This window comes from Ambystoma mexicanum, chromosome 1q (genome assembly GCF_040938575.1).
Source record: "Ambystoma mexicanum isolate Mex_15411 chromosome 1q, UKY_AmexF1_1, whole genome shotgun sequence".
Classification (NCBI taxonomy): domain Eukaryota; kingdom Metazoa; phylum Chordata; class Amphibia; order Caudata; family Ambystomatidae; genus Ambystoma; species Ambystoma mexicanum.
In genome coordinates, this window is record NC_090922.1 from 940,470,821 (window position 1) to 940,495,702 (window position 24,882).

Consider the following 24,882-nt stretch of genomic DNA (forward strand, 5'->3'; position numbering starts at 1 on the left):
GATTTTGCCGAGTGGTGAGCCAGTCTAAGCCCACTTTATCCAGCTACCCTTTGAGAGAGTTTCTGCTTGAAGAGGTAGAATTCACCCTTATTGGAGCTAAGCTTTAAAAAGGCACTTGTTTTCAAGGTTTAAGAGTTGGAAGGCATGAACAAAGGCGGGCAATATCTTGTGGGCCTTTGGTCTTTAATGTATCATCTGCATACTGGTGTTTTGGGATGTTGGGTCATCTAAAGTGGTTAAAGATGACAGAGGAGCAAATGGGACTCTAAGGGACTCCACAGGGACAGCATGGTGTCTGCCAGATAAGTTTGATGTGAATCATTCCAGGCCAGTACCAGAAGCCCATCCTGTGGGAACGGAGGGTCGCAGTGTGTAACAGTCGAAAGTGTAGAACACAGTTGAGAGGTTCAGGAGAGCTAGAAAACATGAATCCTCTATATCCATCATCTGAAACGTGTCATAACCCACTTGGATGGTGGCTGCTTAAGTGCTGCATTTGGGGCAGAACTTGGATTGGTATTTTGAGAGCAGGCAGAGTTGATCATTTTTTTATAAGTAGTTGGTTAGCAACTACTTTATCAGTGACTTTGCTGATAAACGGAAGGTCAGTCTTCACCTAGTAGTTCAATAGGTCTTCCAGGCTATGGGTGGGCTTTTTCAGGTTGGTCTTGTAAGCTCTGTTTCACGATATCTGGGAACAGACCCTTGCTGAGGGAGGCATTGCCTAGACTAAGAAAAGCAGTAATCACAAGACCAGTATGTTTTTTAAGGATGGTGATGCCCCTCCCTATATGATTCAGATTGTACCTAAACATGTGGAATGAAACTAGACTCACATGCTGTCAAATTCTCCTAACGTACCACAACCCTGCTGCTTTATGCCCCATAAATGTGTTTTTCGAGTGGATTGTGTCCTCCAACATATTTCTCATTTTAGATGTAGTCCATCCAGCTTTACTGCTCTTCGGAAATTTTTTCGGCAGAGGCCGCCGTGCATCGATGTTGTCGAGTCGATGGTCCCTTGAAGGCCTCCGTCGAGGGTGACGTCATCGGGTGTATAAGTAGCACGCGCGGCACCCGTTGGCCTTAGTTCCATTTTTCTGCAGTATATGTTGCTTCGGAGATTCGGCACGCCTCGAGTTATGTAAAGAATAGTAAATAAACAAATATGTCCTCGTCATCGACGCCAACCACGACCCCGAGATCAGGTTTCAAAAAGTGCAAGTCATGCGGTTCAAAAATGTCGATCACAGACCCGTACCGAGAGTGTTTGTGGTGCTTCGGAGAAGGCCACAACATGGAGGCTTGTACGAAGTGTCAGGCGATGACGCGGAAGGCCTTGCGAGAAAGGAGAGGAAAACTACAGGTAGGTCGCAAACCCGACCGTAAAGGCTCTAGCTTCGAGTCGAGGTCCCATGAGGAGAAATCTCCTCGATGTGAAAGGCATCGGTCCAGGTCCCGAAGCGATTCCCATCGCTCGTCGTCTTCGACAAAAAAGTCGAAGAAACGACGCCACAGGTCTCCCTCCACCTCATCCTGAAACGAATCCCCAAAAAGGATGAAATGCCCCACAAAACATTTGTCTTCTGAAGAGTGGGAAGCATTCAGGGTAAAAATGATGGAGGTGTTTGAGAAAGCGAAGCCTCGGTCCGCGCCTTCTTCGGAAGCCGGCCGGGAGCGTCAACGCTCTGTACACTTGCGCGCCCTCGAGCCCGGGTGATCGAAAAAGGAAGGATAGAGAACCTTCCAGGACGCCGAGCGAAAAGGACCGCTTGAGTCGAGTCGACCGCTCGAGATCACTGACGCCGTCCGAGACCCAACGCACCTCCAAGGGCAAATCTTCGAAGAGCGCCTCAACGCCCTCGAAGCAAACTCTGTCGACGACCACTATTTCGTCGACGCAATCAACGCCTTTATCGACGTCGACCCAGAAGCCCTCGGCGCCAAAGGCTCCAGCCAAGCCAGGCCAGCCAGAAGAAGGGAAAGATAGGGTTACAAGACCTGTAATACCCTGAGAGCCCTGCAATACACCTCTCCTTCCTCCTCTCCCAGAGAAGGTTTTCAAGCCTCTCCCTAGGAAGGAGTTTTTCAAGTCCCTGACCTCAATTATTGAGGAACAGGAAAGATCTGATGAGGAGAATGTACCTTTTGGGCTAGAATATAGCACCCCAAATGTCCCAGAATGCCTGATTTCAGAAGAAAGCAGAATGAGGGACTTGGTGGAATCATTACACAATGCAAGTGGCATTGACACATCTCCTGAAAATGACTTTGGCAGACCAGAACCAGGAGAGCATGCCAGTCCATCATACCGTCAGTTAATGACGAAGGTAGTAGATTACTTAGGATGGGGCTAGACCATCAGCCCAATTCATCCAGGATGATTTGACAGATATTTTGCACCATGGTCTTACCGAAGACCCAGTACTATCCTTTCATGTAGCCCTGCAAAATAGGGTGGCCAAGAATTGGGAAACTCCGGATTCTATTCCCCCAGTAGATAAATCTCTCACCTCAAAATACCACCCTGCCAGTAGCGACCCCGGCTATCTGTCCAAACATCCCACTCCCGAGAGTCTGGTCATACAGGCAGCCACAGCTTCTAACAAACTTGCGTACCCTTCTTTCCCTCCAGACAGGGATGATAAGCGTGTGGATGGCTGGGCACGGAAGGTATTTCCAGCTGGGAGTATGGCTTTAAAATCTGCCAACTCCACATGTGCCTTGGCAAAGTTTTTGTACACTCTGTGGGAGTGCATCGCATTGGCGGCGGAGCACATACCAGAAGGGGATGAAAAGGAAGGGTTCCTTGCCATCGTTAGAGATGGAAAGGAAGCCATGCAGGAATCCCTTCAATCTGGATTGGACACTGCGGATAGTGTAAGCAGGTCCATGGGCACTAGCACGGTAATGCGCAGATTTGCGTGGTTCCGGAAGACGGGTTTCGCACCGGACGTACAGAACCGCCTTCTGAACATGCCTTTTGACGGGTCTCACCTTTTTGGCAGCAAGGCTGACGAGAGCCTTGAGAGGTTGCAGACCTCAAAAGCAGCTGCCGAATCTTTAGGGGCTGCTATTAGGCAACCTCAGCCTTTTTGTGCGCCAGGACAACCGTGGAGGGGACAATCCTATTGTTACTACTCCTCATATGGAAAGGCGAGAGGAATGGCCAGTCAAAGGGGCCAGAGAAAGGCCACTCGCGGTGGACGAGCAAAACGTGCAAAGCCAGCTTCAGCTGCAGCCTCTTTGCCATCAGCGGCTGCAACAACCGCCACAAAACCACTTTGAGGACTTGCATCACAAAACACCTGTAGGAGGCTTACTGTCACAGCATCTGTAAGAATGGCGAGCCATTACTTCAGATGTTTGGGCTCTAGAAATAATAGCCCAAGGTTACTGCCTTCCTTTTCTAATGCAACCTCAAAGCAATCCACCAGGGAGTCACACTTTGAAGTTTTCAGACCCGCTCCTACAGCAGGAAGTTCTAACCCTGCTGGAGAAAGGTGCTATAGAACCAGTACCTGCAGCGGAGAGGATCAAGGGATGGTACTCCCTGTATTTTTTGATCCCCAAAAAGGACGGAGGACTGAGACCCATCTTGTACTTAAGAAACCTGAACAAGTTCCTCAGGAAAGACAAGTTCAAGATGGTTACCCTTTCTCAGATCCTTCAGGCCCTTCAACTTCAGGACTGGTTGGTGTCATTAGACCTCCAGGATGCTTATTTTCATGTGCTGATTCATCGCAAGCACAGAAAATACATGAGGTTCCTAGTTGGCGACTCACACTATCAGTTTCAGGTAGTGGTGGCAGCGCACCTCAGGAGAGGGGGGATTCATGCCTACCCCTACCTGGACGATTGGTTGATCAGGGCATGTTCTGCCGAACAAGCACTAGATCATCTGAAAGTCACCTGCCACTTCCTCCACAGACTGGGCTTCTCCCTAAATTTCAAGAAGTCCCAACAGTTTCAGTACATAGGAGCTGTATTAGACACATCCTTGGGAAAGAGCTTGCCTCCCAAGTCGAGGGCTCAAGACATTCTTCAGATGGTTTCCAAATTCCAAAATGCCCAAAATCTCCAGGCTTACGATTTCTTAAGGTTGCTCGGCCTCATGGCATCCTGCATCTTCCTGGTGCCAGAGGCGCATTTGATGATGTGATCCCTTCAATGGGCTCTAAAGACTCGGTGGTCCCAGTTCTCCGGTCAAATGACGGATCTTCTCCAGATTCCGAACAAGGTTTGACAAGATTTTGTATGGTGGTCTTGTACAGAGACCATCCTAAAAGGAGAACCTTTTTGGCAACCATGGAGATCACAGTAGTGACGGACGCCTGACTCATGGGGTGGGGAGCTCATGCCAACAATCTGACAATCAGCGGTCGTTGGTCTCCATCGGAGTCCAAACTACACATCAACCTTTTAGAGCTGAGAGCAATCAGACTAGCGCTGAAAGCTTTCCTTTCATCTGTCAGGGGGAAGAATGTCCTCATAATGACAGACAACACAGTGGCCATGCATTATCTAAACAAAAGAGGAGGTGTAGGGTCACTACCTCTGTGCAGAAAGGCAATTCACCTCTGGTATTGGGCAATTCAGGAGGGAATCTCTTTAACGGCAGTTCATCTACCCGGGGAGGAGAATATGACGGCAGATGCTCTGAGCAGGCAGAGCACGGTGTCCCACGAATGGGAACTGGCTCAGGAAGTCATTCAACAGATCTTCGCCCTTTGGGGAACCCCTCTAGTAGATCTATTTACGACTGAAATCAACCGGAAGCACGAAAGGTATTGCTCAAGGGAATTTCCCCCGAGAGGAGCCCTGGGAGACGCGTTCGTGGTGGAGTGGAATTTCTCACTATTGTACGCGTTCCCCCCGATTCCCGTCATTCCTCAGGTCATCAGGAGACTGACGGTTCGGGAATCGCATGATCCTAATTGCCCCGGATTGGGCCAGGAGAGCGTGGTACTCGGACCTTCTAGACATTTCCATCTGTCCCCCCAGTACGTCTTCCTCAGAGAGAGGACCTTCTCTCACAAATGGAAGGTCAGGTTCTCCATCCAGAGGTCAAAACTCTCAACCTTCATGCTTGGTATCTGAAAGGCTGAGATACAATGATTGGGACCTTCCAGATGACGTCAAGGAGGTGTTGCTTTCGGCAAGAAGGCCAGCAACAAAATCTCTATACCGTTGCCGTTGGAGGAAGTTTTGCAACTGGTGTAGAGAAAAGAATGTCAATCCTTTTCTATGGTCTATCCCGGAAGTACTGTCCTTCCTCTTGTCCCTAGCGCATAGAGGTCTAAATGTTGGTACCATTTAAGGTCATCTTGCAGCGCTTTCCATCTTCAAGCGCTCATCGGAAGAATGCTCCTATTTCAAAATTCCTTTGGTAGTGCAATTCTTAAAGGGACTCACTAATGTGTTTCCTCCTTACCCATTCCAAGTGCCAATTTGGGATCTCAATCTGGTTCTAAAATTCTTAATGTGTGCTCCTTTTGAGCCTTTGAAAACTTGTCCATTAAGATTACTGACATGGAAAACTGCTTTCCTAATTGCTTTAACATCTGCAATAAGAGTGAGCGAATTGCAGGCACTGTCTTCTGGGCCACCCTATACTGTGTTCCATAAGGACAGAGTTGTGTTGAAGGTTAAACCCTCATTTTTACCTAAAGTGGTATCTGATTTTCATTTAAGTCAGAAAATTGTTTTACCCGCATTCTATCCTCCACCCCATCCTACTAAGGAGGAGGAAAGATTACACAGGTTGGATCCAAAAAGAGCTTTAAGCTTTTACATCTCTAGGCTTTCCAAGCTTAGAGTGGACAACCAACTGTTTATCAGTTACACCGGAAGGAAACTGGGTCAATCAGTGACAAAACAGCCAATATCACGCTGGATTTTGCTTTGCATTTCAGAATGCTACAGATTAGCACAAAAAGACCCACCAGAAGGGTTAAGGGCTCATTCCACCAGAGGAATCGCCTCTTTGACAGCACTTCAAAGAGGTGTTCCAATAAGGTCCATTTGTGTAGCAGCAACCTGGTCTTCACTGCACACCTTTTCAAAATTATATATTCTGGATGCTTCCCAGTCTAAGGAGCTGAGTTTGGGTAAAGCGGTACTATATTCAGCCATCTAAGGACATTGAAAAATCTAACCCCTCCTCCAGAGAAATTATCCATACTGCTTTGGGAGTCTATCTAAGATGAGGAATACGTTGGAGGACACAGTCCACTCGAAGAACAAGTTACTTACCAACTGGTAACGTTCTTTCGATTGGATGTTCCTCCAACTATTCCCCATCGCCCTCCCAGCCTACCCCTCTGTAGATTTTTCCGGGTTATTGCCAACTCAACTCTCGCAAGGCTGATACCTGTCTGCTGGCACAATCTACACAGTACAAAATCAAAGATAAAAAGGGGAAAAACAGAACTGAGGCCAACGTGTGTTGCGCGTGCTACTTATACACCCGATGACATCACCCTCGACAGAGGCCTTCGAGGGACCATCGACTCGACGACATCGACGCACGGCGCCCTCTGACGAAAAGATTTCCGAAGAGCAGCAAAGCAGGATGGAATACATCTAAGATGAGGAATACATTGGAGGAACATCCAATCAAAAGAATGTTACCAGTTGGTAAGTAACTTGTTCTTCTTGATCCCTTTCCCTTTCTCAGCACATTATTAATTGCCCTTATGAATCCTGAATATTCCCATAAATATACCGAGAGATTTCCCCCATGAGTGATGCCATTATTGCCAAATGTGATAAGATTTTGATTTTACGAACCATGAAATGTCATTAAAACAAGCCATAAAATGTAAATCAATTGATGACAGTTTACTACCCGATGAGCTAAAACCATACCAAAGATCTGGGAAATAGCACCAATGGCACATTACATTAAATTGTACATGAAAGTGTCCCATGTGAGCCACGCAAATGTCCTTGTTCAAGGCCAGACTAAATGTCCTACCTGTAAAGGCTATTACTAATAAATGGCTGGGCTTAGGTTAAGTAGACGATGTTAGCTGTCTCTGTGGCTCTTATGAGTCTCTACCCCACATTCTGCCAACTTTATGCACTCTTTCTGATGCAAAGTCTGCCATGATACCTGAAATTCGCCTGGAAACATGGACATTTACTCCTTACATTGATTCCATATCGTTGTACTTGCTGTTTTATCATTTTTATAAATTGCTTGTTGGTCGTGCCTTATTATGGCAATAATAACAGGTTTGTTGGGCTTCTCCGGCCCAAGTTGTAGGCCCAAGCGAAGCATGGATTTAACACTGGGTCCGGTGCCGTTACCGTGCCGGTGAAGCCCACTGAGCCTGCTATTATTGCCATTAGCATTGTATTCCAATACAGAAACCCAGGGGTGCTGATAGCAAAGTATTTTCTTCGAATGAACGGGACGCCTCGCAGCGTCCTGTTCATTCAAAGAAAATACTAATTTAAGATGGCCAGTGTAAAGACGGAAGTTGGGGCTCCATATGGAGCCCCTTTTCCATTTCTTTGCAGGGCCAGGATGGAGGATGGAGCAGCGGCAGTGTTTGCTGCCACCAAAACAATAATGTGTGTGGTTTAGAGGGTCGGGAAGGGAAGAAAGAGTGACCGGAGGGGAAGGTGTGGCGAAGGTGGCAGGGCTGGTAAGCACCTATCACTCTGATCAGAACGTGAGCTGAGATCGTGGGATTCAGCCTGTGATTCATGCTACCTGATTGGTTGGCTCCCCCTGCACTGGGTGCTAATATATAGGTATTAAAGTGCATTGATATGTTCTAACTGTTTTATCTTGACTCTGGGAATCAAACTGTGTATCCAGGGTTTCTTCATTATTAATGCATTGTCTTGTATTCATTTATGGAATGTGCTGTTTTGTGGATTATGCAAATGAAAGTGTCCCTCCACATGCATGAAATTGCTGGCACGTGGGTTCTGATGGGCCATAAAATGATCTTTTGTTAGTCATGAAATTGGCTAATTTATAGCTTATTATTGTTCCCCGATATCCACCAAATCATCCATGATGAGCCGTTCAATTGCAGCTGTCGAATTGTTTTAATACCATTCAACTTCACTGTGTGATGAAGTAGTGAAGTGATATTTTGAGTTATATCATATGCAATTTGGTGTTTAAGGTATGGGTTCTACTTTGGGGGTCTTTGAGTTCGGGAAGACTAAAAGTTTCATCATGGTGGTAGTGAGGCAAAGGAATAATAAGTTCTCAAGTTCAATATATGGTACATGTTTAAGAATGATACTGCTGTGTTGTTGCAAAATTAAAAGTAAAACCTTTCTAAAAATGTCTGTGATAAAATAACTAAAAAACCAAGTCTTTCAGCTATCAAAATTGGCACGTCCAATGATTTATAGGCTGACATATACAATGAATCAGATTTGAAGGCAGATTGTTTATTAAATGTGATTGTAAAATATGGAAGCACTAATATAAATCTTTCTTTCAGCGAATCAACCATTTTCCAGGAATGGGAGAGATTTGTAGGAAGGATTGCTTAGCAAGAAACATGACCAAGTAAGTAACTCTTATTGCATGGAAAAGCTTGATAACCAAGGTTGTTTTGCTATGAGTTAACTGTAAGTTTTACTTAAACATCAAAACACTTATTTCTGGTCGTTGGGGGAAGATAAATGTCAAGAAACCATGTTTATTTATCTTTACATTCATAACAGCCCACCAAACCCTCTGGCATCTCGGCGCTAGTTACCATTACAAGTAAGTTCATAGGTTACAAGGTTACAAGATTGATGTGACAATCATTCAAGAGAACAAAATGTGAAGTGCAGACATAATGAATATTCTCTCTGGAGAGAGGAAAAGGTCATGCCTAGGACTTGGAAAAAGGAACAGTAGTTTAGTGAGGACACAGCTGGCTAATATGGGAGCAGAAATGAGAGGCACCTTCTGGGAAAGCCGTACCACGCCAGTAGGGGGCTGTGGGACAAGTTGCAATAATGTTGATGCAAGGTTACAGGGTTCTGTAAGGAACTCATGGTGGCAACAGTAAAGACAGACAAACATGATCACAGTTCAAGGGTGTTTATTGAACTTTATACTGGGTGAGATGAACGCCTAATCCAAATGTAAATCTAACATGGGAGCAAGCTACGACCATCAAATAATAATAAGGCAGTCCAAGTGCCAATCCTTACCACCAAGTTACAAGAAGAGTGTGGGATAATGTTCACCAGAAAAGAAGGAAGTGTACACAAAATGATAAGTCAGGCTGGTATGGCCGGGTCTCCCTTCCGCACGGTTTTAGCACGGGATAAGATGGGACTTCTGAGCGCAGCACACTCCTGAGCCTCTCCAGCACGATGCTCACAATTCCAGTTCAAAGATACCAGAACCTTCAGGGGCCAAGTCTCTTCTCTGCAAAGTCCCTTGCCTTAGAAGGCCTGATGGATCAAAACAACAAACAAACAAAATTTCCTCTGGTAATCTTGTACCTTGGGTGATTGCTGTTTGGCCCTTGGATCTCCCTCCGCCCGACTCTGATCCTTTTTGCAACTTGGGCCTCCATCCGTCTGGTTCACAACGGCCTTTCAAATGAAGCTTGCAATATTCAAGAGTTTTGATGTCTCTTTAAACAACTTCCCACTACGGACAACCCTTGGCCGGGTTCTCTCTTGTCTACACAATGTTCATGGGTGTATTACTCTTCACCCCAACTCGCAGGCATCCCTCAAACAGGTTCACGATTGCCAAATATACAGTTCACTTTACTTTATCACAATGCAGGATTCACTATCCATTAGCTTTCCCTTTGACATCCCTCTGTCATGTTCACATAGCCATCTTTACCACAGTTCATGAGTTTCCAACACAGTTCATGGTTTGCTTGAACACTTCAGAAAGCATGGGTTCCCTTTCCCTAGCTTTCTTTCGCCAATAAGTCAGAGACTTTCGATTTTACTAGGGATTTGTCATAACCCTTGTAGGACCACTCTGAAACCTCACACTGCCCTTTCCTAGGGCCTTCTGGCAGTTTCACTGCAAAAGGGGTCTGCGAGAGTCCTTTCGAATGAGCACTCCTGTGGCGCCTGACCACTCTGCAGCAGGCCCTTCTGTGTGCTTCCCCCAAAAGTTGAAACACATACAAGTTCTTTGCTCTCAAGTTCTTGCATTCATCTAATGTTGCCACTTCCAACTTTTGGCTCAACGCTGTTTGGTTCGCTATCAGCTTCCTCTGACTCACCGATTGTGTCGAGTTTGCTGGCTTGGCTTGCTTTTGGAGTCAAGGACAGTACCACAGTAGCCAGCATCACCCCCCGCCTGTGTTATCAACGCAGGAGGCCCCTGTGCACCGTTGACATCTGTTACTCCACACGTCAGCTGTACTTCCCAGTCTTGTAATTCCCTTTTCGGAGAAGGTGTATGTAATTATAGCCCTCATATTAGGGGGTTTGGTAAACTCATAAGGGTGCGATTGGCAGGGTTTGTGAACCAAACAGAATGACCGGGATTATCGTGCAATGAACAGGGAGGATTGTGGGAATGGTAGTGTTTGGTCAAAGCAGACTGGGAGTTTGGAAAATAAGAAGGAGAGGGACGGGTAGAAGAATAACTAGGAGTGTTCGGGTAGGGAACAGGAAAACAGGGATTCTGGGAGATGTGGTTTCGGGGTGCAACATGGTTTTGGCTCCTAGGGGATTTCCCAGATGCGGAGGGATTGGTAGATTTCGGTACAGGAGATGTTTTGGGTGGAAGGGAGGTTGATTTGCAATAGCATATAACGGCCTCGGATATTTCATCTTCCTCCCCGGTGTAATACCGCGACTCACCTGGGGCATAACCCCGGGCTCCCCTACCCAGGTAATCAGCCCTCGCTCGTCCAACCCTAGGTTTGGGATCTGAGAGCGCCAGCCCTTCCCTGGCCACCTGAATAAGAGATTCTCGAGGTCTGCTTGGGTGAATACCCTCAGTTCTCTTATAGTTCTCAGATAGCAATGTGGTAAAGCATAGATAAGTAATAGCATAATAAAGCATTCGACCAAATGCAACACAATGTGAGGAAGGTTGTATAAGGACAATAAATCAATTCTGCATTCCGAGTCCGGGTGAGATCACAATGGTGTGTTGGGGGCACAGCAGGCTAGCATGGGGACCAAGTGCAAGGCTTCTGCGCAAGGTGACACCAGAGTAACGAGTACAACAAGATGATCACAATGATAAACGAATTGTAAAGCTAGAAAATCAAGTACTGCGAAGCAAGTCCATGTCAAAGGCCGTAGGTTCGGTATGGGCAATAATGTCTAATAATTCAGCATATCCCAGCCTTTCACCAATTTAGGAGAGGAATTCAATCACAGGGAACACAAATGCATTAGGGAAGCTGAGGGGGCCATTTTGGAGAGGAGTATTGGATAAGTATGCAGCAGTAAAATATATCGGAGCAGGCATCAAGGTGTTAGGGTAAGGATCAGTAATAATCTTATCTCCATGGTGGAAGCATAACTCAGGACAAGCAATTAATGTAATGATGTAGACATGAGTGGTGACTGTAGGAATATTAAAAAGACACATCATTTCGGATATAAACACAGGTGCCTCCACAGAATGGCAGACACAGGCTTGATGAGCCTTAGATCTGAGTTTTTTGGACTGTGCCGGCTTCGCCTCCTGACTCGGGGAGGCCATTTCATTCAATGAAGTAGTTACTCAATAGTGCTGCAGGATGGTGGACAGCCCCTCCAGGGCTGGAAGGGTGCTTGCAATAGATACGAGGTCCGTGGCGGCCATCTAAGTCTTCTCCAAGGTAATAGGCATTGCATTGCCACATGCTGGAGCACGGATGGAAAACTGCTCAGCTGTGTGAAGGGGTGCATGTCGGGCGAAGACATAAGAAAGAGGCAATTTTGTATGCATGGTTTCACAATCTAGAATAAGCTCCTCACAAGAGCAAGTAGCTTGGAAAACTTTTTTATACAAGAGTACTGATTGCATTTATCACTTTGCGTGCCTTACTAAGGTAACCTAAGCCCATCTGAGATTTTTGTGTTTCCTCTAATGGTTTCTATGTATCTAAAATGTTCTTGTAGAGGTTGTAGGCATTTACCACTTTATATGTTTTTTCTGCTTTCTTTATGTTAAGTTGGTTTTCTGAAACTAAAATTATGATTTTTGTTCAAGTGAATGTCCTCTTCTGCAGTAAAAGGAGAAGAGCCCCTGAATAGTAATAACTTCTTAAGCACATGTACGATTGATTACCTCTGAGGGTATCATGATATTGATTGTTGCAAGTAAAGAAGCAGAAAGATTAGTAGAGATATTTTCTGCAATTCTGGTTTTTCTTGTTTTGGTGGTATAAGGAACCATATGCTCAGGAATATTGATCATTCTACATATTGCTGTCTCTAAAAATAACTCACGTGGGGGTCCGATTTTTCAGTAGAACTTGTTATATAAAAAATCAAATAAACAAAGGATCATGCAGCGATGATATATTTATTAGGCTAGCTCTTATGTTTGTCTGCCAGCTTTCCAGAGGAGTTAGGTCTAATCCTCAGACATAAACATTGCAACTAAAGCAATAAGATGATGTGTTGATTGTTTTTTAAACAACAAGCTGTATGATATATCCTCATAATTGCTATTACTTGAGTATTCATTGCAATGTGTTGGTGGAACCAAGGTTACACCACCTTTCAACCTCTCACATGCTTTCTTCTAATTTAGTAAACATTTTTTCTAACTCTTTTTATTGATTGCCAGAACATAACCAATTGAAAACGACCTAATCTCTGATATTGCATACTTTGCTCATCAACAGTTAGACAATGATATTTGCCCTGCCTTCTCCAACCTGCCTGCTGCCCTCCCCATCCATCTTACCACCCCACTGCATCCTCTATCTCCTCTCATCCGGGGGAATCTCACTTGTCCCAGATCTTGCAAAGTGTCCAAGGATTTCCTCTATTATGGTATACCAACTCTTACAGAGATTTGCATCTATCCATGCTTTCCCTCAATTGAGTGACCATTTGCATCCCATCCAAGCCATACTCGGACACCAAATCCCGCCATGCAAAGGCCAACCCTGTGCTTATCAATTTCTTTGTCCCCCCTGCGCTCCCTGCCCTCTCGAAAATGTGCAGTATGACTCATTTAGGGCACTTAGGAATGGCACGTCCCTCTAGTCTGGAAAATATCTGTAGAATCTTGGGTTTTCTTCTTTTTTAAACATTTTAAAAAAGTAGTTGTGACTGGATCAAACATTCTATCTGGCACTGAGTCTTGGATTAATACCTACATGTTATGTTTTACCTCCCAGGCGTACAAAATATGTAAGTAAATGCTAAAGACAGACCCCTTTCCAAGGTTCACCATGGCCCCCAGTGTTTAGGTTCTCACATAAAAGAAATGTGATCTAGTGGCTGAATTGCTTAATGTAAAACTTGAGTGAATAGGTTGCAATCCTTCGTACGAGAAGTCGTCAGCATATAGTGATCATTAACATTGCTTTCTCTGGAAAAGTGCAAAAGGAAATGACAAGACTTTGCATCTAGGTACTGTGCTAAGTCAGACGTAGGAGACAGACAAGAGGATATGGTTAAACAACTAGCTTTATTATAGAAATGAAATAAACCTCCTTTAACCCCATCTCTATGAAGAATTCCCTACTCTAAAATACAACAAACAGGTGCTCGTCAGGACCTCTCACAAATAACCACTGTACTCCATCAAAATCTTTTCTAACCTACCATCTACCCTACCACTATAGAAAGAAAGACAAGTGAATCTAAGCTTGAGCTTAGCATATGATTACTTCCCCTGTTGGAATAAATTAGTGGTGGCTGGTTTGACCACCACCAAAAGGTTCTCCTAGTATCTTCCAAGTCTCGCATAAGTATTAAAAGTTCCAAACTAAAAATGTCTTTCAGCTTTCCCTTGTTGGTTACAAGAAAGTTTAAAAGTTCGAAATCACAAAAATGTCTCTCCTGGATGGTTGCCCATGTTAGCCTCTTGTAGGCTACAGAGTTGGTTAGCCTTGCTTAGCTTATCCTTTCCTTCACCCCCTCATGAGTTAATTGGTTTCTCATCCTGTATGGGCCAGAGTCTCTTCAGCCCGGTTGAGGTTCTCGTTTCTCTCAACCCCTCTCAGAGGATGCCTCTCAGCTCGATTGTGGGATATTGACCTCCTCAGCCTCCTAGGCTTGTTGCCTTTGTCAGTCCCCTGCTGGGAGGCTTTGGGTCTGCACTGCCCGGTTGGATGGCTTACTTCTCTCACCCACTCCTGGGATAGCCCTTCATGGTCCATAGGTCTGCTAGCCTGGTGTGGTTGCTGGTTTCCCTCGCCCTCTTCTGTGGTACTCATTTTCTCAGCCCTTTAAGGGCTGCTGGTCTGCTTAGCCCTGCTGTGTAGGCTGCTTCTCTTACCCCTTCTCAGGTATTCAAATCATTAGCCCAATGTGGACTCTAGGTCTGCTTCACCCAGTTTTGGTTCTCCCTTCTGTTACCACCTCCTGGGGTATTCAGATTGTTAGCCCTATGTTGGCTCTGGGTTTGTGTTGCCTGGTTTTGGTTCTCGCTTCTGTCGGGCCCTATGGGATGTGGCCTCACCACTGTGGCTGAGTTTCGTATGCGGCTGCATACCTTTCCTCCATCGGCGGTGCTCGCTAAAGGATGCAGTCTCTCTGGTTCATATAGAATCATACTCATGACTTGCCTCTGGTCTCCATGGTCAGTTTCTCTTTGTTCCTTCGCCCTTCTCAGGTCCTCGGCGTTGCTCAGCCAAAATGCCGGTACTCCTCATTCCCTTTTGGCATGCTTCCTTCCTCCGCAGCCCTGGGGGCTTCAGGGTCTCCGCCTTTGTCAAAGCAACAGCGTTCTGTGGGCTGCCCTTATTCTCCTCCCACCACGTCGACCGCATTTTTCTTTTCTCCTGCTATAAGGGAGCCTCTGAACGTCCTCTGAACGTCCGCACACGATGGCATCTCTTGAAGTTGGGCTAATTCACCCTTGTGCTGCTGGCGTTCTGGCATATTTGGGTTTCTCCCTGGAATGGAAGGTTAGATTCTATTGGTTCTGTTATTCACAAGAAGGCAGTAACAAATAGAGGTCAGAAAACAAGCCATCCACTTTAAAGGGGCCCTGTATGGGATTACCATGTTCAACCCTCTTGTAACCAATAAATATTGAGGATTGAGAAGGAAAGAGAGCAGGGATATAGTTCTTACTTATGCATTCCTTCTCCCCAAAGGGTCCTAGCTGCCTTGTCTCCTATGGAGGGTATCACATAGTGAGCTCACCTGCCAAGTCCCAAAAGGGGTGGCTACCACTTGGAGAAAAGCAACGAATTGCCTGGATTCATCACAGTACCCATGATGCACTTGCTAAGGACTCCCTTTTAGCAACTGCTCTGTCTTTACTTCTGTTCCACCTCTTTCATCAGGCCAATCGGCGTATTTGTTCCTAGATTTCCTATCAGAGAAACCATGCATATTGTGTGATGTATTGACCCACTTCTGCTCTGCTATGCTGCATCACTCTGTTATGATGGTGCCAGAAATAGCAAAATGGCTGCCAAACCCTTGTGCGCGCGAAAACCCCTGAAAATTACGCTTTTCAACACACAAAAAGATGGCTGCCCAATCTCCCATGCATGTTGTCAGTGGTGGAACAGAGCTCACTACTGAAATGTGTCACTGGGCCCCACAACAATTGAAAGTGGAGTGCAGAAAGAAAAAGCAGTGCTTTGCTAAATGAAACTCCCAAGATTGCTTGAAATCACTTTTTCTTTGTTGCTAAAACTTCAGAATGCCGGTACTAAACACCTTCAGATATTCAAAATCCTCTATGGGTGCTACAATTCACTTAGTTCAAGAAATCATTGTGAACTTACAAGGTCCTGAAAAGCTGAGAGCATAAAGAGATTTCCACAGCAAAAGCGGCCTGTCTGTGGATCTGTCAAAAAAATCTCTGTGCAGCAGAGGGCTTCTGTGATGACAGCTGTCAGGGGTCTACCTGATTAAACTTTGACATGTATAAACTGAAAATCAAATGTTTGCAATCCAAGAGGCCTGTTACTGATAGTAACCCATATTGTAATTGTTTTGATCCCATGGTTTAAAATCTTGAATGAGAATTCTAGCTGTTATTTGATACAACAAGTTTGTTTTGTGCTAAGAAAAAGTCAACAGAATTAACAATTAAATTAAACCTGGCTGTAGCTGCTAGAATAGCAGGATCTTCTCACAGAAGGAAGGTCTGTCCTCCAGCAGGAAATCACAGAGAAGTGTTAATTACAGGATAGGAAGGAAAATGACAAGATGCAGCTCAGGAAATTCGAAGTGTGAAGACAGTCATAAATGGCCTTTGCAAGGAACAAACATGGGGGATGGCTCCTGGGCTTCCAGGGAGAGACCAAGGGGTGGAGCCAAGCGACCATTTGTTGCTTAGCATGGACAAAGAACACATTTTAAAAAGACTGATGACTTGTTATCCAAAATTATGAAAAATATAAAAATAACAGTGTTGTTAATTTAATTTCTGGCTGCACGGGTGAAGAGGCACCAAAACTGCGTGAAATGTTCTGGACAGCAATGGCAAGAAATGTGATTTTATGCAAAATGTTTTTCGGCTAGAATTATGAAACTTTATATACTTATTCCCATGTTAAACATTCACATTTGTAGAAATTTGCTTAAAAATTGGACATTGTGTTCATAGTGAAAAGGGCAAAATTCTGTGAAAAGCGGAGACAAGATCCCACAGCTACGGGGTTTTGAGGAATAGCTGCTATGTAAAATATGTAATCTGTATATGTGATTTTATAGAGGTTGCACATGTGTAAATATGTATTGTGCCAAAAGTAGATTGTGTGCTCCATGGGCTAGGGGTGGATTCTCAGCCTCATAAAATGGCACCATAAAGATGACACTCTGTTTCTCTCCTCCTATCAAGGAAGAGAGTAGACTCTGACCCAATCACCTTTCAAAGGGGCAAGCTTAGGCTAAACCGGCCCACATACCCCCTTTATGATGTCATTTCATAGCATAAATAGAGACAGCTCGCCACTCAGGACAGACGGATTCACTCACTATCCTGATGCTGGTGGAGCACCCTGCTGCTGAACTCTACATCTTCTTTGCTCCAGACTCCAGAAGCTTAACAAAGAGAAAAAGGCCTATTGCATAGCTGAACCATTCTCAGCTAAGCCCCAAATTCCAGAACAGAACCACACAAGCCTAAGGGGAAGCATCAGAATACAGCCGGGCTGGGCTGTTACTGCTTGCCTGCTGAAATAAATATCCTCAGGGCCAAGAAGGGCAGATCCGATCCAGTCCTGTGCCGTGCTGTGACCAAACAGCCTTGCTGACTCTGTCCAGGCTTGTGCCATGCTGTGACCAGAGCGCCTTGCAGATCCGATCCAGTCCGATGTGCCGTGCTGTCTTTCCTAAACCTGATCTAATCCCCTGACCAGAACTGACAGTCCCATATTAAAATTTAGCTAGTGAGTATAAATAGGAAGAATTGTGTCACTAGCATATATACTTTGCATAGTCTTATCCCTATCTTAGACCCATCATATATTGTATTCGGAAACCTGTATTGTTAGGAATATCTTGTTATGCTCACCTGGCTCCCACAGGGGCGTCGGTTGGACCCGGACAGCTGCGGTCTCCACCCACGTGATGCGTAGTGCAGCGATGACTGACTGGATCTGCCCTCCTAATCTTGTCTGCTTAACCCGTAGACATATTCTCCTGCAAGTGGAGAGATGGATTTAGCAACTTGTGGATTCAAGTGATGGCCCCCCACAGTCCTCCCCAACTAATCACCTCTGAAATGCCCTCACAGCAATCTCACCTTATATTTTTGAAAGATGAGCTCCCCATCCTGCGTGGATTTGCAGGGGCGCGTCGATTCCAGTTACTTCACTGGTTTGAAGGCTCGGGAGAGTTCCGGAGAGTATTGACTCTGAGGTTCCTGGTGAGGACCAGTAAGTATTAAGTTCATAGAGTTCAATATGTCCGATGTTCACTCTTGTTCCCCCTTCCTTTCTTGTCTTGCAGCTGGCTCGTGAAAAGATACTCTTGTGGCAGCTGGTGGCGCTCAGGTAAGAGTCTGTATTACCTGGCGCTGTCCGGTAAATGTTGCATGTGGAAAACGTGTTGTTTTGTCTCTCTTTACAGATGCGGCACCTGAAAATATGGACAGTCACAAAAGGATGTCTCCGGTGGTAAATCAGGTAAGTCTGTGGTGGTAAGAATTATATTTGTTGGTTCCCTCGGCTCACCTTGTGGTTTTCTTTTGTCTCCTAGGTGCCGAAGTTCAGCGAAGAAATGATGGAGGCAGCGCCGACCCAAAGGATGCTGTGAAGACTGCTGAGTATGGCGCGGCACTGCAGCTGAAGGTGCGGCTCGTGCAGAAATGATGTTCTTTACAGGTCCGGAGACGAGATGGATCCAGAATCGGGTGTGGAATAGAAATAAGTTTGTTTTCTAACCTTGTCCCTTTCTTTCCTCTTTGTTTTAGGAGCTCCGGATTCGAGGCGTGCGTGGCAGAAGACTGGATGCAGGCTGCAGGCACAGTGAGCGTTACGCTGCTGGATGCAGAATAACGCGAAGCGTGTGTTGCTGGTCGGGCGTGGTTTAAATAGCCTCAAAAATAGTCCCAGGTAAGAAGTCCCTAGAACCACACCCAAGTAAAAAATAGTCCCTGTTGAAAAATAGTCCCTTTCAGGCTTCATGTTGGATTGGAGTCATTTGCAGCATGGTATGCCTGAGGTAAGTAATGACTATGAGCCTGGCGCCTTAGGCGCCAGCACTGATTTCTACTATGAGCCTGGCGCCTAAGGCGCCAGGACTGAACCCAGATAGCCCCTAGCCGGGGCTGCTGAGGTTTTACTAAATGTCTAGATGCCTGCTCCCGGGGCTGATGGGCTTGGTCCGGATGCCTGGGGGTAGGCATCATGACATATCTTTGCATTGTCTGAAACCTCTCGCCAAGCCATCCTATCTTTCCTCCTGCTGATCCTTTTCTCATCTGAAGAAGGCGAGTTTCCGTAGCAGGCTGTCACCCTGATCAAGTGACTGTGTTCCTATGTGGTATTCGTTTTGTCCATGGTCATCCTCTAGTGTAAGAAACCCATTTGTCATTTTTAAAAGCGCATTCCTGTTTTTCCATTCTTGCGCCCATCTCGAAAAACGACCTTCACTAAAACGTCTGTAACTCCCTCCGTTTTTGTGATAGAAACAAAATTTCAACTCCTGCTTGTAGCTAACATCACAAAACCACATTCCAAATCAATGCGATTTTCCCGTTATCGCAAATATCGTGCAGTGAAAAGTTTGCCCCGAATTTTCGTTTTGGGAAATTTTGACACGTGTAAAACAGCTTTTAATTGCTTCCGACTTTAATTTTAAGATTTCAAATGTTTTCTTGGGATTAAATCATTGCTTGTGTTTGTGTGCAACTATCCAAAGCGGCTCCCATAAGAATTTATAACAATTGCAGCAATTTTGATCATATTTGGTGTTTTTGCCCAGTCCATTCTAACTTTAAAAGCCATTCTGACAGCCTGACAGTCAATTCCGTTTTTCTTTTGTGTTTGCTGGGGGAAAGTGGGATTGGTATTCTGTTTGAATTCTGCCATTCCTGAATACCTGCTCTCTCCTCCTATCTCTTTACATGACCTATTGGGGGTTGGGGGGCGTGCAGGGGGAACCTCTAACCACAGTGCTATCTGATCTCAACCAACACAAAGTATTAGTTCCTGTGCTGAATAGTTTTGCTCACTACTTACTCTTTGTGTATTGAAGAGATTATTCCGTGTTACGTCACTCCATTGGTGATTGTTGTGTACCTGTAAAACCTATTGTGATTACATTTTAAATACATAAATAAATATTTACCTCCGCAAACCAGCCTGATTCCTGGTTCTGTGTGACCGGGGTGGTTCCAGGAGAAGGGCATGATATGGGTGGTGTATCGTTCAGATTAAAGAACTTTTAGACAAAAATAAATAAGGATTTCAGTTGTGCACTACATGCTAGGTGTTGACTTGGGTGTGTGTCGGATTGAAATCACTTACAATATCAAATTACTTTTCCAGAGTAGATACATCATTCTACATGGCAGCCTCCCATCGCTGAACCATACAAACCAATCTTGAAATCACTACATGCAGTTTGGTTCATAAGTGTGCCAGACACTTCTGCCTCTACTCTGAATCTAGGGTGGACACTGAAGTAGACCTGGCATCTTAGTAGTATCTCTTCAGGTGATTCCTACGGGAATTTCCACATGACTGTGTACTATCTCCTGGCATTTCAAGACATAGCTTTTGTGGGGATGAAGGTGTTGCTCTGTCATGTATATATATTCCCTGTAAAATCACATGATGGACAATGAAAGGACCCTGTTACTAATAGAAAATGTAAACCTTCTGCCATTTCCCCCTTTCTCTCTGACCTACAGTTCTCACTCTCCTCCTTCACACCCAATGCCTCTTCCACTGCATTCTCCAGCTTCCAATCCCTACTATATGACTCATTCTCCTCTCACTTCCACTCCTTAGTTTCACCCCCAAGTCTCGGCATCCTCAACCATGGGTACCCCATTCATACGCTCTCTCCGCACAGACCTGTGTCGGCTACTGCACAAATAGAGGTGTACCCATTTGCATGGGGACCTGCAACTCTACCTCTCTGCCCTGAACTCTCTCAAGTCCACTCTCAATAGAGTGAAAAGGGAATTCTACCTAACCCTTATTGACTCTCACTCCAACCATCCTCGCTGGCTACAGGGCACCCTAAACTCACTCCTCTTAAGTGTATGACTATCAACTACACTCTCACAGCTAATAACCTAGTTGAATACTTTGCTGCAAACATTTCCAAAATTAAGTAATCTCTCCTGACCTTCCTCACGCTCCCTCTGCTTACGGTTTACACCCTGCCTACTCTACCATGATCCTCTTCCTCTATCTCCCTCTTCAGTCACACTAATACTGACAAAGTGCTATGTCTACTGATGAAGGCTAATCCCACTTGCCCCCCATCAGACCCACTTGCTCCTCAGCTAGTCAATCCTATTGCCCGTTTAGTGACCTTTCACCTCGCTGAACTCTTCAACCTGTCCTTCGACTCTGATTGCTTTTGCTCTGTTCTCAAAACAGCCACAGTCATCCCTCTCATAAAAAAGCAAGGGCCTGACTTGAGCCTACCGGCTAACTTTCACCCCTGTGTCTCTTCTTCTGCACTACTCTAAAGTACTTGAAAGGGTTTTGTTGAACTGTCTTACCAATTTCTTAGACATCCACAACCCTTGAGCCCCCCCCCATAGAAGCAGGTTTCCGCTCCTGTCACTCCACAGAAACTGCTCTCATGAATGTGTCCAACTTCATCACCTCTGCTAAGCACTCAAACCTATCCTGATTCTCCTTGACCGGTCTGCTGCCTTTGACACTGTTACTCGAATGCTGCGGTAGCAGAGAGTAAACGGTAAACGGCAGCCATGTTCAATTGCTGCTGAACGTGTCTTTTCTTTCAAATGACTTCCATCTAACTACAGTCTCCAGACTGCTTGGTGTTCTCACGCCATACAAATGTGCAAATCAGGCAAGAGAGCGCTGGCGCGAGATCCCAATCAGTCTGAGGCGGTCCATGGAAGGTCAGTGGTGGCTTGGCACTCTTGATCTCTTCTCATTGTTCAGTTCCTGAGGTTTAAAGCTTTCAGGGGAGCATGGGAATTCAGGAGGCTTTACGTGCCATTGAGCTCACCAGGTCGAAGCTAATATTTCCCATCCGGTGCACAGCAGTAACACTTAGCTGTTGGAGCAGCAACAAGTGCAAAATTGCCACAAGAGTTAAAGCTGCATGGGGGGGGCGTGGCTAAGAGGCCATGTAGCAGGATGTGTATCCTGTGAAGCTACTGCCGTTCCACAATGATCCTGTGATAAAACGGAGTTAAAAGGGAACGTTCAGGCTTTTGAAAAGAAGACAATGGGTTGAATGAGAGGTGCACGAACGGGTAGCAAACTGAAGGCGAGATGTGCTGAGGAAATATAGTTGCAGGCTATTGGCAAACTGTATCCAACAATGAAACGTGGAACCAAGATGGCTGGCGCTGCCTAACATAGAGCAGTATTGGAACAGTGAACAGCGAGGAGGATCGGCACAGCACAACTGAGAAAGTGTGTGCAACAAGCTGGGAGGAGGAAGCTGGTCTGCTAATGCGGACACAGATGCGTGGAAACTGTATCGTGAGTAACGGGGACAGCCCTGAGTGACGGCAGAGTCCAGCGATATGCCAGAGATAATTGGGGTTGGACAGCATCCCACACGCAGGAGATGTGAATGCAAATGAACTGCAGATGGGTAGCAGAAAGAAACGGCCCCAGCTGCTCAAACGCATGGGCACTGGTGCGTTTTACTGTAGCCACGGGACTCAGGGAGGAGGAGCTGAGATAAAGGGAGGGCAGACGTGCCAGAGGAAGATGTGAAGAGCAGCTCCCGAACATCAGGCAGAGCTGGGAAGGCATTGCTCGTCGGAGGGAGGGTGCGCTGTATTGCCCATGCACAAACAAAAGTAAAACTCCTGACTCGCACCAGTTGGATTCAAAAGAATACTTAGAGGCTCAAGACAAAACAGAACGCAGCACCCAAGATGCATGTGGAAAAGGTGGGGGTCCAGAGACTGCCTCCAATTTAACGGTGGTACTGATAGTCGCATTACGGCGGGCCTCCTGGTCCGGTGAACCCCACACGTTGGAAAGTGTGAGATCCAAGATTGACACTATAAAGTGGCTGGCAGACAATGGGTTACATAAACGGAGGCGCAGGTACAGCGCCAGTAGCAACACCTGGAGACTGCACACGGGTGATTCCACAAGTGAGAGACGCCTTCTGGAGGCTGGGGTGTGAAACCCTTACACTACATGCTAGTAAGCTGGTGGTGACCTGTATCCTACACGTAGTAGGGGTGCAACAATAGGGCAGCAACATCGACACCCAGGGGAGAAGCCCCCTTGGTGCAATGCTGATGCAGTGACAGACGGCACCGGGGGCACATAAAACACAGGAGAAGCCGCCCACATTTGGAGTGCAAGTCGCCACAGAGAGCTAGAGGTGGGGGCAGACAGCAAATGTGCCAGACAACTGGGACAATGAGATACAGGGAGATACCCTAAGGAGTCGACAAACTGGATGTAACCGCCAGAGGCTCATTAGAATGGTATTCCGGACTGAACCCGCACTAACACCAACATATTAAGCAGCCAGCTAGGCGATAGCAGAGAAAGAGGACACTGAACAGGGGAAGCCACCAACGACATTGGAATGGACATTGGTGGGCAAGTACCGAAAGGCCACAATCTTGGTAAGGCCCCAAGAGGCGAGGTGATGCCAGGCTACACTGAACAGATGGCCAGAAAAAGCAACAAAAATAAAGGAAAGCAGACCACCATGGAAGCATACGCAAAGGGACCAGAGGGCACAGTGGAAAATGTCAACAAGCATGGCGAAGCGAAACAGAGCAAGGGCCAAAATGAGGCTGCAGGTCAGGGAAACCAGCAGATCGTGGATATCATCGCAGTATCGCAGGCCATGATAGAATTCAAGCTTGACGAAGTCAGGATAGAAGTGGGCCTGCTACGGAAAGATGTACGTGGACTGGCGGAGCGCACAAGCCAACTAGAAACACAGGTGCAAGAGAAAACCACAGAGAATAAACAAATGTCCAAAGAAGTAGACATCCTGCGGCAGAAGGTGAGGTTGTTGGATAACAGAACTGAAGATGCCGAGGAAAGGGCGCAGCATAATAACATAAGGATTGTGGGCCTTCCAGAGGGATCCGACCCCTACAACTATATAGAAAATCTGCTGCTGCAAGAATTAGGGGGCTGGATACTTGACTCAGTGGTTCACTATAGATCGTGCACAACACTCCTTGGTAAGGAAGCTGCCACCTGGAGCCCCGCCGAGGCCAATAATTGCGAAGATCCTTAATTATAAGGACAGAGAGAAGATTGTAGCATTCCCCAGGAATGGTGGTGGGATACAGAGAGCCTCTGCGAAGCTGGCTATATACCCGTATTACACCTTTCAGGTACACAAAAGACGTGCACAATTTATTGCCACGAAAATGAGACTGAAAAAAGCTGGGATGAAATGTATGCTGATCTGCCCTGCTAAACTGAAGATCCTCCACAACGGTAAAGCTTTTTTCTTTGAGACGCCATCTGACGCACAGGATTGGATGGACAATGCGAAAGTCCTGTCACTTGAGGAGTGAGCACAGGAGAAAATGATGAATAATGGACTGGCGGCAGCGACGGGAAGCCCCGACGATTGGAACACTGAGATGCTATGAGATCCACCAAGCTGCACCGATGTGGAATAAAAGAGACATGAAGAGTGATATAACTCTGTAACTACAAGCTGTGGAGTATTGCAGGAGGACAAGCCCTAGACACAAGAAAGGAGACCACCTACTACCCTATATCCTTTTTCAGGGTGCGCTATTGCACCCACCCGTTGGACACAAGGAGCCCCGGAACTGACAGGGGGTTTGTGGAGCGTAAGCGGGATAAGCCTAAGCATGTATGGAATTGCTAGACAGTTACAGTTGTGGAAGGGTTTGTTATATGTTGGGGGTGGAGGTAGTGGGAATGAGGGAGTGGAGGGAAGGTAGGGGGGGAGCCTGTCAAAATTGAATATTCGATAGACACTGCCCCGGTTAGATTAAAAGGTGGTCCAAGAGTCCCAAAAGAAAGTTGGAAACTAGCACATGATGGCTGAGGGGGTGAGAATTATGACCTGGAATGTGCGAGTTCTTAATAATTATATCAAACGTCACAGGGTGTTTATGTACTTGGCATACAGTTGGAATAGTGCTAATACAGAAGA

At 45.9% G+C, this 24,882-nt stretch overlaps 1 protein-coding gene across 4 annotated transcripts in view; it reads left to right on the forward strand.

The window, feature by feature from the left end:
- TTLL7 (tubulin tyrosine ligase like 7) overlaps window positions 1-24,882 on the forward strand; it is a 2,250,822-nt gene that overhangs the window by 537,966 nt on the left and 1,687,974 nt on the right. For all 4 annotated transcript variants that reach the window (XM_069641609.1, XM_069641612.1, XM_069641610.1 and 1 more), the window contains one exon: window positions 8,475-8,542. In XM_069641609.1, coding sequence (XP_069497710.1) covers window positions 8,475-8,542 — 68 coding nt within the window. The remainder of the gene's footprint in view (window positions 1-8,474; window positions 8,543-24,882) is intronic.